The 14,103-nt window shown below is 37.4% G+C and overlaps 1 protein-coding gene across 19 annotated transcripts in view; it reads left to right on the plus strand.

Annotated features, from left to right (window-relative positions):
* NRXN1 (neurexin 1) overlaps positions 1-13,303 on the plus strand; it is a 1,117,469-nt gene extending 1,104,166 nt beyond the window's left edge. For all 19 annotated transcript variants that reach the window (XM_059942818.1, XM_059942803.1, XM_059942804.1 and 16 more), the window contains one exon: positions 12,996-13,303. In XM_059942818.1, coding sequence (XP_059798801.1) covers positions 12,996-13,303 — 308 coding nt within the window. The remainder of the gene's footprint in view (positions 1-12,995) is intronic.
* Positions 13,304-14,103: the final 800 nt, after the last annotated feature.

A 14,103-nucleotide genomic window follows, 5' to 3' on the forward strand; every position in this document is an offset into this window, starting at 1 on the left:
GATTCTCAAGCACTGCGCCACCAGGGAAGTCCCCCTCGTTGTTTTTTACATAGCACTTTATCCTTCTCAGAGCACTGGCACATTTATCCACCTGGTGGGATCCTCACAGGGACCCTGGGAGATAAATAATGTATCACCATTATGTCTCTGATGAAAGAATGTAAGCAGAGGGTAATGAATTGCTAAGGGTCACTCAGTAAGTTAGGGGCAGTGCCTGGACTAGAATCTAAAAAAATTCTTTTTTACCACTTTTTTGCTATGCTTTCCTAAGACTCTGTGGGAATGCAAACTCCTTTTACTGGAAAGGACAGATAGATGGCAGGAGGTGTGGTGGAATGTGGCTGGAAGAGGTGGAAATGGACAGCTGCTTAGAAGAGAGGCCTAAAGGGTTCAGTTCTACAGGGAAGGGAAAACTTGGGAATACTAACAAATGGTTTTACAGTCATAAGTGCCAACACGTTGAATGTATGAAACTGTAATAGCCACAGACACACCTGAGTTTGAATCCTGGCTATGCCACTTGGGAAGCATACATAGCATAACCTCTTTGAGACTCAGTTTCCTTTCCTGTAAAGTCATGATAACAACTACAGAGTTGTTATGAGGAAAAAATTAAATAATGTGTGTAAAGTGTACAGCCCAGAGCCTACCATATAATAATAATTCAATAAAGGTAACAGTTGCTAACTAAATAAATAAAATTTGAAAAAATTTTCAGCCTTGCAGTGAGTCAGAAGGCATAGTAGCCGTGTTGAGCATCAGTTGACAGTTAAGTAACATGAAATTATTATATCTACTAAGGGTAAATCCGTGTACCATTTGGGAGGAAGTTAACAAAGGGGGTTTTAATAATGCAATACATTTAAGTAAGTTAATCCCAAGGTATTATGAAATCTTCCCTGGAGCTCTGCAGAAGCCTGATTTTACCTATAAATTATGAGAAAATAAAGGTGACTGTAGCAACTTCTGTCAGAGAGTTGGAAGGAACACAGCAATATTCACATGCACACGTGCATGTACACACACTCACATACACACCCCACATTACTCCAGCTATAATCGTAGTGGCACCTTTGTCTTCCTATAAACCAGGTTCCCCTCAAATTCCAGGTTCCAGTCTTGAGGATTCCTTGGAATGAATCCCCTGGTTTGTGTAAAGAGCGACTGTTCAACTTTCTATATGTAAAAAAGTAAAATACATCTTAAGAAAAGTGACTTCTGGGTGTATGTATTTCCTGGTGTTTTAGTCGTTGACCTCCCAGAAAAAGAAGCTGTTTTGCTATCAAAGAGTTTAGTTGAGTAGAGATCAATAACGGATAGTATCATCTCCATTTCAAAATATAGCTCCTCTTGCGTTTTCTGAAACGTGGTACATTTTGATGAAAAACACATGGAGACTCTCCACACTCCCCAGCTTTGAAACTGACTTTCTCAATTACTGCCTATATGGCCTTTCTTCTACTTGACAGTTATGGAAAGTTTGACCTGACTGATGAGGCCCTTTTCAACTTTCTCACTCAAATAGCAACAGGAATAAAAAATACCCTAGAAACTTCTGCAACTGCTCTGCTGAATTTGAGAAAAGAGCTCCAAATTAGCTCTCAACTATTTGTAGTACTGTGGGTATCAGATAAGGTCAATATAAGTAAGGCACCCAAACAAATCAAACTGAAGACTGCTAACTTGGTGGACTTTAAATAACTTAGTGCTTAGTCACTGGAATTAAGCAGCCTGTACTTGGAGGCATAGGGAAAGTAAATGCAGATACAATACTTGCGTTGAAGCACATTGATCCCAATTCACTTAAGCAGAGAAATGCTTTCTGGCTTAATTAAATAAATACCATCTTTACTTCTTTTATTGAAGATGTTATAGGAGGTGGGAGTTAGGAAAGTATTGAGGTAAAAGTATTTTATAAAGAGGTATGTAATTACCATCAATGTTTTACCCACTTGTTTATTACCTTTACTCAAAACTTTGAAATCAAAGATCTCTCACATTTTCTTCATGGTTATATCCACCCCAGTCCACTCCTGAAAATTTATGAACTTACAAAAATCTCTTCTTCTAATCAGTCAGAAAACATACATTCTGCAGCTCATGTGTTCAGCTTTCATTAGATGTTTGTAGGTGAGGGAATTGGTGGAAAAGAGAAATAGAGTCACAGGACCCTGTGACTGCTATCAAGGGACTAGCAGTGAAGTCTGAAAGAGAAGAAACAACCCAACAGAAACGAAACATGTAAGTAAGATTTCACAATAGTATAGTATCCATACTAAAATGGTTGATGTAATATGTGGTTGAGAGAAGATTGGGATAAAGATGGATTTTCTCCAGATTCTCCCATATGTCTTCTTGATCCTGTTCTTGCCAGCTTCAGGCCATCCTATCTCATATCTTCCTTCTTGAGAAATCCTTGATGGCTTTCCAGGGTTCACACTGGAAGGCGTGGATCCTTCTCCTCCTTTAAGGCTCATTCCAAATAACTTCTACTGAGACTGCCCTTTGCTGATGACCTGTGTAAAGCCTCTCCCTCGTTATTTTCTTAGCACCCAATTTTTATGCCTTCTTGTGTCATTGAATTTTTTAAATTTAAAATTGTCCTGTTTGTTTTCTTATATTTTCTGTTTTATTTCAAATATACTGAAAGTTCTAAGAAGGTGGAACCCACGGCTGTCTTATGTATGTTGTTATGAACACCTTATGCGGTACCTGGTAAATTGTTGTTACTCAATACATATTTGTTGAAATTTTTTAATTAATTTTTTCTACTTGATTTTATTTTTTCCTTTTTTCCCATCTCCATTCATTAACCAATGATAACAGCTTGGCATGAATCTTTCATACATCTTTCACCATGTTCCTATGAACATATATAAATATAGGGTTGTTTTTCTCTCTTGCCATAGAAAAATAGAAGCACACTCTATGAATTAAATTTGGTTTTCTACTTCCTAATGTATTATGGACATCTTTTAGGTCAACAGAATTTTCTGTAATTCCTATTTTTAACTCTGTTAAAATTCTAGGCTATAAGTGTGCCATAATTAAGGGTGTCCAATAAATTATGCAATTATGGCTGAATAACTTATTCAACCATAACCCTGTTAACGAGCATTTAAGTTGTCCTTTTTTCTTTTCTCCTCAAAATGTGATAACAAGCATCCTGTATTTATACATCTGCATGCTGGTGAATTTAATTCTTTAGACTATATTCTCAAACTGAGGTTGCTTGATTAAAATATTTATGTATTTTTTAACTTTACTATTGTAAATTTCAAACATATAATAAATTAGAAGGCATTCTATAATGAACTCACATCCACCCATCAGCCAGCTGCAATTTAATCCTTTTAAATTTTGATAGATGGTACTAGATTACTAAAAATTATTGAGGAATTCATATTCTCACCAGCACAACTGTTTCCCAAGCAAATGTTCTAACCAAATTGTCACTATTTCTTTAATTCTACTTTATTCCTCCCATATTGTTGGCAAAAAAAAAAAAACCCTCCTTATTTTATTTTGACTTCCATTCTAGTGAAATTGAGCATCTTGTCCTACTTTATCACCTGTGTAGATCTTCTATTCTCCACTTGCTTGTCTGTATTTTTGTCCATTTTTCTAGTGGGTTTTTGTCTTTTTCTATAGCAATTGATACACGCTTTGTAGATTTTATAGGTGTTAACTCTTGGTTTGTCATATGTACTACAGATATTTCTCCTCTCCTTTCTCTTCTGTATTTTCACTCTGTTAGTGATACCTTTCTCCACGTAAAATTGTTATTATTTATGGAGTCAAATGTGATGATCTTTTGATATATGGCTTCATTCCATGGACTGTAATCTATGTAAGTTTCAGGTCCACCTTCAAATTTCTTCTCACTTTCCCCCAAAACTCAATATGCTGCCACCACTCTGGCGTTCGTTTAGTTCCTGAAAAGCAAACTCCTTTCTTCCTCAAGGTCATTGCACATGTGGTTCCTTCTGATTAGAAGATTCTTCTGCCCACTTTTCACTGGCCTACTCTCCACTGATTTTCCACGTCTCAGCATAAATGTTACAACCTCAGAAAGGTCTATCTGACTCCCCTGTCTAAATCAGAAACCTCTGTTCTACTCCTGCATGGTACCTACCATTTTCCTTCATTACACATGTTCCGGTTATTGCTTTAAGCCTAACTGTGTGATTTTTGTTGTGTGTCTCTTTCCCTCATTATATTTCGGGGTCCATGAGGGCAGACGTCAAGTGTGTTTGGTTAACTCCTCTACCCCCAGGACCTAGTATAGTCCCTGGAACGTAACTGCAGCTCACCATATAATTGATGGACAGCAGGAGGGAATATTCTTAGAGAAAACATCACAAAAGATGGAGCATTTAAGCTAAGTCTTGAGAAACAAGTAATATTCAGCCAGGCTAGGAAAAAAAAAGGGCATATGAGTCAGGCATGAAGGTAGAACTTTTATTGGTGTATGGGAACTGGGAGATGGCAATAAAATTATGACTGTCACTTTCTTTGAGAGAAATGGAAGACAAACTTGAGTAGGTTGCTGCGGCCAGACCATGAAGAGCTGTGGGAACAGTAGTCACATTGGTACTTCAGTAAACACCATGACAAGTTCATGGATTCTAATAAGACCTTATGGGCACAATGACCATGTAAAAAGTCTATGAAGCTTGTAGACGACTAAGCTGTGGACACATAGCCATGATCTTATGGCTTCCCTCAGAGATGAGGGAGAATGTGTATTCCTCTATTTATTTTCAGTGTCGCCAATGTCACACATGATGTGATTGTCCATTGCCTTTTCTGTTCCATGTGGTGCCATCTGAGGTAGCAGCTGTCCTAGTTGGTACTCCCTGTCCTCCAGGCACACTATGAATTTTTCTGTGTTTTGCACCCCTTCTCATGCAACGCCTAGATATCTGGTGAAGAAAATGATCCTCTCAATCCCACAGTGGTGACCCCTGCATTTCCCTTCATACACGTGACTTGGTGGCTTTGAAAGTAGCAGAGGAAAATGTTAGTCCCAGCAGCCAGGCACGTAGTAAAGGCTTATTGATTTCCAAGTTCTATCTGAATCTCCTTCTTTCTGAATCTCCAATTGATTGGGTAGGGGTTGAGATGTATCAGGCATGACCTCCTTCAAGCCATTTGTTTGACCTGCAGTAGCAAACATCAAAATGTGCAGGGCATGGGTGGAGCTGGTGAGCAGGGAAGGATTTGAAACATCCGGCATTCAGGCATTCATCACCTCTCAATAAACCACAGTGTGAGTTGAGATGAATGCATATCATATAAATCACTGCCTACCTGCTTTCCTGCAACTGTGGTACTTAAACTTGCATTCTTATGAGTGAGTACATCATAATTGTTTCTTTTGGCCTATGTTGTATTGAAATACAAAAATGAAAAAAATAATTTTCTTTTTTGGTGATGGAGAAAACAATTGTGCTAATCTCAATTCACAAACACCACAGGAGCCTACAATTCCAATTTTCTTTTCACAGTATTAGTAAAACTGGGTACTGGAAAAGTCATATCTTCCCTTATAAATCTGAAACCATTTTCAAGGCTAGCTTAGAATTATAATAACTTCACATCTATTAAGACACAGTGCAGAACTGTGGTCTAATGGGATCATTTTAGGCAATTCTTTTTCTTCATTGGGGTGGAGACAGAAATTTTAAATTGATTACTTTTAGTTTAATCTGTGATAAAACCAGAAAGACTGGTCAAAGACTTTTAAGTGAGAAAAAAAAATTCAGTAAATGCATCTTTCCAATAGTTTTTCAAAAGGATTATTGTAAGGCAGGTGGTCTAATAATTTTCGGATAGCAGAATGATATATGTTGAGCATAATGTTTTATGACCCTGTATCTACTCCTCCTGGTCTGAAATATATAGCTCAAGTTCCATTATTTCTTAATATTGGTAATCTCTTACACTTCTTTTTTTTCTTAAAGCTTAAAAGCTGAATTTTCCTTGTTATCAGTATATAGTGAAACTCTTGCTTCATCCTGTATGTGGCAGGGTCGTGGCTGATGAGGTACCTATACACTAACAGTCTATATTGAAGAAATAAAACCAGCAATACAAATGGCCTGGAAACAACATTGTCACCCTGCAAAGCTAAGTTTGGAAACAACATAAATATAATCAGATTACAGTGAAAGAATAGCTCATCCAAGGATACAAAATAGTTTCATAAAAGTGACAATTTGAGTGATAAAAAGAACATCTGATGACATGGTTATTGCCTTGGTAAACTCGTTATCGGAAATACAAGGTCCCACCACTCACCGAACCCTCATTTTATGTAACAGGAATTAGGACTTTAAGCATCGTTTCATGTGTAAAACATTATGTAAAAACATAAATCAAGAGCAGGTTTGTTTTTCAATAACAATATTTGATTACATGTTTCTAATCTCAGAATGGAAAGAAAGAATAACTAAAGGAGGTCAGATGCTTTCCACTGCACAGTGAAACCTCTTTGGAAAAATTCATTAATATTCAAAAATTTACCTTTCAAAAATGCAGTTATTTTAGAACTTCAGTTGTGAATCATCTTGCTGAGTCAATGAGGGCTTTATTCTCCCATGTGCATAGACTGTGGTTATGACCAGACACAATCAAACAGTGGCAAACTGGTAAACATAGGCTCCAGTGCAAAGCTGAATGGCCTCATGTGCTCCTCATCTTCCCTGCTTCATAATCAAAGTTTTTTGAAATTGGTCATAAAACATTTGATAAAGCATAGAATTTTATTCTGTAAACAAATTTAGAAAGTTAAATTTTAAAATAAAGCGGACCAATATAAAGCACCAAGGCTGTGTTCTAATGAAACAATCACATTGAGACCTTTTTTTTTTTTTCTTTGCCATAGGGACAATTTTAAAGTGTGATGTGAAATCAGGAACTTGGCAATAAGTTTTGTCCCTCATTGAACACCCGGCTGAGTAATGTACCAACTCGAAGAGGTGGAGTCCTGACCCCCGCTGGCCTGGCCTTCTTCCTTTACTGAGTGGGGAGGGACCCACCCACTGTGCTCTCTGAGGGCCACCTAGAGGGATATCAAGAGCTGGGATAGGGATGCAGAGAAGAGATAGGGACGGGGAAGAAGTAGGAGAAAGAACAGGCGGGAGCATGGAGTGGGTGACCAAGGACCAGAGGAGCTGGTAAGAAGTAAGACTTGCCACGTGGTCCTCTCCACTCTGTTCTTTAGCCAGTTGTGTCTCTTAAACATGTTTGTTCTATGTTATTTCTTAACTGGATCTAAATTAGTTCCTATTTGGGGAAATCATATTCTTTCACAGATACAGTGCCAAGGACCATCAAAAATAAAGAAGGAACGTACATCAGGACGATTTCTTTTTCTGTGGTGGTAGTTTTAAAATAACTATTCAGCAAGTTTAAGGATAAGTTAAAATTTTAAATATTTCACTTTTTAACTTTTTTTGTGCAGAGCAACAAATGGGTTTATTATTCTTTTTATGTGACAAGGCCCTGGAATATGTCTTTTACACTTACTGTGCATTCTTTACAATGAATTATTACCTGATATGAGTAAATTGGTTTAGGGTATCATGTGGAAATATGTTAATAACTGTCCTAGTACCTGAAAGACTATTCCTTTCTAAGTAATCAGAGAAATAATTCGACATTGAAAAACAAGAAAATTCATAGAGCTAGCTTATAATATTCTTGATAAATCTGGGCCAAAGCAGGCCATATGGAAAATTAGAGACCATCAGATCTTGCCAGATATTTGAGAGAGAGAGAGAGAGAGAGAGAGAGAGAGAGAGAGAGAGAGAGAATTAAAATAAATTTTTATCTGCCCTTAAGATAACACTATCTGTACACAAGTCCCAGAAATATTTCCATAGCCATTTGGCTGAGAAGTGGCTTATATGAAAGAGGTTATAACCCTTGTGACAGCCTTTTGTCCTCACCACTATTATCAGTAGCTTTTGAGTCATTTAGGCAAAAATACCAGCAAAAATCAAAGGGCTTCATATTGCCATTAAGGTGTGCACGTGCACTTTCCCCACATGTAGTAGACCTACCACTACCATTTTTTCTCTCTGAGGGGTATGTGATGACTGGCATCCTTCAGTAAAATGAAGATAGAATTACATGAGAAATTTTTGATTAAGTAAAATAATCTATTATTATAGTGTCCACATAAACTATGTGTAATTCATGATGATTTTTTTTTATTTTATGAATCATTAAAATAGGGTATATAGGCCTAAACCCTTAGGATATTTCATCTACTCTACTTTTTTTCTACTTTTTTTTTTTTTTTTGCTAGCAAGCTAGCCTGAAGTCAAAGTATGGGTGGAGTTGAATACTTGCCCATTTCCAGTTACACCGATAACATGTAAATGCCTTGGCTTATTCTTTGCCCATCATCAGTCAGTCCTATTGAAGTTTTCCATTGATCTGGGCTCCTTGTACCTCTGAGCCCCATGTAATGAATAGGCTACATTAGCTTAGTTTTACTTACAAATCACTTAACTTTTGACTATTCAGAGACTTACTGCTAATTTATACCTGTTCCTTTCTTTCAGCACCTCTCTCTCTCTTTTTTTTTTTTTTTTAACATCTTTATTGGAGTATAATTGCTTTACAATGGTGTGTTAGTTTCTGCTTTATAACAAAGTGAATCAGTTATACATACACATATGTTCCCATATCTCTTCCCTCTTGCGTCTCCCTCCCTCCCACTCTCCCTATCCCACCCCTCTAGGTGGTCACAAAGCACCGAGCTGATCTCCCTGTGCTATGCGGCTGCTTCCCACTAGCTATCTATTTTACATTTGGTAGTGTATATATGTCCATACCACTCTCTCACCCTGTCACATCTCACCCTTCCCCCTCCCCATATCCTCAAGTCCATTCTCTAGTAGGTCTGTGTCTTTCTTCCCGTCTTGCCACTAGGTTCTTCATGACCTTTTTTTTTTTTTTCCTTAGATTCCATATATATGTGTTAGCATACTGTATTTGTTTTTCTCTTTCTGACTTACTTCACTCTGTATGACAGACTCTAACTCCATCCACCTCACTACAAATACCTCCATTTCGTTTCTTTTTATGGCTGAGTAATATTCCATTGTATTTATGTGCCACATCTTCTTTATCCATTCATCTGATGATGGACACTTAGGTTGCTTCCATGTCCTGGCTATTGGAAATAGATCAGCACCTCTCTTATATTCTCTTGTACCTGTTTTTTAAGTGTTCTCATCACTGCTACAACAAAGAAAGGGAGACAGAGTGAAAGTAAAATTTAGTTAATTTATTTGTTTTTTAGCACTGCTGAGAAAAAAACACTTGTAGATTTTTAAAAATTATTTAGAATGTCTTGATTTAGTTTACTAGGAAGTGTAAAGAGAATGCAAAATACTCAAATCCATGAGATATAAGAATTGCTTATGGAGGTTTCTGATTAAATTCCTTTTTTCATATTGTCATGAATGGTGAAGAGATGACTATTTTTTAATAAAAAAGTTTAACCAAATTATATAAGAAGGTGTTTAGCCTTTTTAGCCATTTATGCTATTATCTACATTTAAATTAATATGAAATTCCTCAGAGATTTTTCAGTGATCATCAAAATAAACCATTAATGACAATCAATATGGGAACCACATTTATAATTCATGAAAATATTTACATTTCTCTAGCCTTTTGTTGCACATCTGGGAGAGATGTCCCATTAACCCTTAAGTGTATAAATACGTCTGATCTTAGCACAGAAGTTAAGAAAATTATCACTTAGCTTTCAGATTGGAAGCATAAACAGAAAATAAAATTGTTAAATAATCAGTTAGATATGGAAGCAACTGCATATTCCAAATAGGCCTAAAATAATACCTGTGGTGGTTATTAATTTTTAATGTGAATCAGGGAAAAAAAGGGATAAAATGTTTCATCACTGGGTTTGTGGAGGGTTTTTTTGGTAGGCTAGTTTTATGATATTTAGAATCTTTGTTTATATATGGGTTACAGAGATGTTTCAGGCCTGCATGCGAAGCAACCTTTTGGTTAGAGTTGCAAAAAGACAAGTATTTTCCTTAAACAGGAGGCATTTCTCAAATGGCTCTATGGCAAAATGGAAGCGTTTGAGGCTTTGCTTTGGTCTTTGTAATCTCATTCTGGTTTTACCACCAGTTTGGTTTTGGTGCGCTCCTTCTACAGTTGTGAAAACATATCAGAACTATCTGAGCCAATAAAAATAAAATTAAAATTCTTTGATAAGATGGTCCATTTACAATACAAATTCCTAAATGGAAAAAAAAGGACATATATATTCTTAGTTTAGAAAATGTAAACCCTGCATTCCATTAAAACTCTCAAGTCTGACTATCATGAGCTACACGATTAGGATTTTTTCTCCATTCTCCCCATTCTTTTCTGACAGACAAAGTGAGGTAATTATGAAAATGTGTTTAAAATGAAAGCATTCCATCAGGTGCGGGGAAATGATTTAGGTAATATTTAAATAAAACCCCTTTTCTAGCTCTTGAGAGACCATGGTAAAAGAATGCTTCACAAAATGAGCAAGTAGAAAGTTGTCATTTAGTGAAAGTTAGCAGCTGAGCTAATTGGCAGACTTTGGCAAAGATGACTGTATTCGAGAGAGAAAGTGCTGCCTTTGGTTTGTCAGGTAGTGACAGAGTTCCTGCAGTAGGTTCTATTCTTCTTGAGAGGAAATTAATTTCCTGTAATCAAATGCTGTGGATTATAGTCTTTGTCTCCTTCTGCCTCAGCCACAGAAGCAACTCCAAGGCTTCTTTATTCAACATTACATGAGCTTTTGTAAAACAAGCAGGGATACATTCAGCATACAAAGGTTTCACCTGCTACGTTTTGTAGCTCCAGAACAAATGGCTGCTTTGAGACTGAGAGCTATTCCTTTGTAAGTGACTATATTTGTAAGGCTTTATTTGGGGAAGGAAAGGAAAGTGATGACAAGAAAACCACATTTAGGCAGATGAAATCTTGGTGATGTTTGAAAATCTAATTACAAAGCAGCATAGTGCTATATGGTAGGAAAATGATTCCCAGTAACTAATAGGAACTTTTGTAGAAATATAAAAAAATAGGGACTTCCCTGGTGGTCCAGTGGTTAAGACTCTGCACTCCCAATGCAGGGGGCACGTGTTCAATCCCTGCTCAGGGAATTGAGATCCCACATGCCGCATAGCACGGCCAAAAAAGAAAAAGACCTCTTGCTTAGCCACCCGAAACACCGTTGAAGAGTTTAAGGGTTAGTGGGTATAAAAAAGAAATCCCCCTCTCTATCGGGGGAAAAAAAAAAAAAATATATATATATATATATATATGTTTGAACTGTTCAGTTTCTGGTGTGTGTATATATACACACACACACCTTCCACATATACACACTATTTATGCAATCTTGAGATTATTTAAGTTCATTATGCATAATTTACAAAGAATAACATTTTGAAAATTATAGCATTTTTAATTCATTACATCTGAAAAGTTATCTTTTTTCTGTAAGACAAGGGAGAGGATGGAGATTCAGAGAAAGAGAAAACACAATCCTTAGAGAAAAATGACCTGTGATCAGAGATGGGATAGAATCTTATCTCTCTACAGCTCCTTTTCTTTTAAATTCTTTTAAATAATAATAATAGTAAATTTATTACGTAGAGGAAGAGAGCCGCTCCCCACTCCTGCTATCTCTAAACTAAATCCCAGGACTTTTCTCCCCATCTGTGGTCAGTTTCAGTGCCCGACTAGGCCTTGGAGAAAATAGTAATGCGCCGTGGGATCCATTTCTTGTACCCAAGGAAGAACTTTGTACTTTGGAAAGATTGAATGAGGGTTTGTCAGTTAAATAAAAGTGGGGCAGCCAGTCCTTTATTTATGATTATCTACTAGGTACTGAATTTTGACTCAAAACCAGTCTAGATGGTCTTTAAAGTATTTAAAAATATTTTCTTGCTTTCTCCTCTCAAATTTAGTTTTGGTGATCACTCAGCCACTGCCAGTGAATGAATAACATACACACATACTGATGTTAACAAATAAACCTCCAACAGAAAAGAAAATTAATTGTTTTAGTTTGTAAAATTGTGACTAAAATAACACTTTTATTATTTATTTATTTATTTTTGGCTGTGTTGGGTCTTCGTTTCTGTGCGAGGGCTTTCTCTAGTTGCGGCAAGCGGGGGCCACTCTTCATCGCAGTACGTGGGCCTCTCACTATCGTGGCCTCTCTTGTTGCGGAGCACAGGCTCCAGAAGTGCAGGCTCAGTAGTTGTGGCTCACGGGCCTAGTTGCTCCATGGCATGTGGGATCTTCCCAGACCAGGGCTCGAACCCGTGTCCCCTGCATTAGCAGGCAGATTCTCAACCACTGTGCCACCAGGGAAGCCTAAAATAACACTTTTAAAAGTAGGCAATTAGACTATTAAAAGTGCCTGGATTATCTTTTTGTTCAACACTGTATTCATTGCAATAGGAGGCAAAACAATTTCTGAAGTAATCCTAAATTTAGCTATCTTGTTTCAGTCTAGAGTTAACCGTAAGCGTTTTGTTATCAACATCAATTTGATTCCTAAAATGATAATCTCTAATATTATAGGGTAGAGTCATTTTGATGTTATGATTTTATTCTCCATGTTGGGTTTATTGTGTTTCACCGAACACATCAACATGGCCCTTTAGAACTACATGGAGCTTATTTGGAGCTACACTTACAAGAACCTGTTAACAAAACCGATCTGTGAAAAAGAAAAGATGGCAACAGATCTCTGTCTCAGTGCTTTGATTCACAGTCCCTAGTTTTTGGTGACCAAGAGGAATAGGAATTGCTACATTTAGCAACAGTATCCTTTTCCTAGAGCAGCGGATGGTATTCCATTCGGCCTGGAAATAGACGGTAAATGTAGCTCTCTGGCATTCAGGAAACTCCATAATCACTTGGTGTTTTTTTTTTCACCCTCTTTCCTACAGCCAACCCAACCCGGGCAGGCGGGAGAGAGCCGTACCCAGGCTCAGCAGAAGTGATTCGGGAGTCCAGCAGCACCACGGGCATGGTTGTGGGGATCGTAGCCGCCGCCGCCCTGTGCATTCTCATCCTCCTCTACGCCATGTACAAGTACCGAAACCGGGATGAAGGCTCATACCACGTGGACGAGAGTCGAAACTACATCAGTAACTCAGCACAGTCCAATGGGGCTGTAGTAAAGGAGAAACAACCCAGCAGTGCGAAAAGCGCCAACAAAAACAAGAAAAACAAGGATAAAGAGTATTACGTCTGATCCCAAGATCTGAAAAGGACCCTTGTATAGAAATAGTCTTCATTTTATCTGAGACATAATATAAACTTATTTACTTTCCTTTTTATGAAGCACATAAAAAAGAAGACAGGGAATGCAATCAGGAAGGAAAGACTGTTTTTAAAAAATAAAAACAAGTATCTCATGCTCTTGTTTCTCCAAAAAAGAAAAAAAAAAAAAAAAAGCAGAGGTCAATAAATTCCCTAACATCCACCGTGTTTTAATTTACTCTGCCTGTCTTTATGTTGCTGGAACATTTCTAAAAGACAGTGATCGCACGCATTCGTAAAGCAAAGGAGTATTACAACATCGGGAGGCACAACACAAAAACAACACAAAACACAACACAGAAAAAGAAGCTACCTATGATCCCGGATTTAGCCAAAGTGCTAGCACTTTCCCGAGAAGTCAGTTAGTCTGATTGCCAGAGAAGACTGTCCTTTTGAGTGACTCAACCTGCAGACCTTTTCAGAGTTCGTCGCCTGGCACAACTGGAGCAGTGGCTGGAACTTGCACTTGAAACAAAGTGCTGGCTTTTTTGAAGACTTGTGTAGGAACACATTCAAAAAGCCCCCTTCTGGTTGTGAGGGCAAAAAAAAACAAAGTATGGAGGCCTTATTTTCAACAATGTGAAAGATAAGGCACATTTTCACACTAAAATTTCAAAACAGAAAGAAAAAAAGAGGGTATAGATGCAATCATTGGGAAATTTTCATGCACGCTTAATATGTTATTACATGTGTTTATATAAAATCCATCTCTGTGTGCTTTCTGGACTGTGA

The sequence above is a fragment of the Balaenoptera ricei genome, chromosome 13, assembly GCF_028023285.1.
Source record: "Balaenoptera ricei isolate mBalRic1 chromosome 13, mBalRic1.hap2, whole genome shotgun sequence".
Lineage (NCBI taxonomy): Eukaryota > Metazoa > Chordata > Mammalia > Artiodactyla > Balaenopteridae > Balaenoptera > Balaenoptera ricei.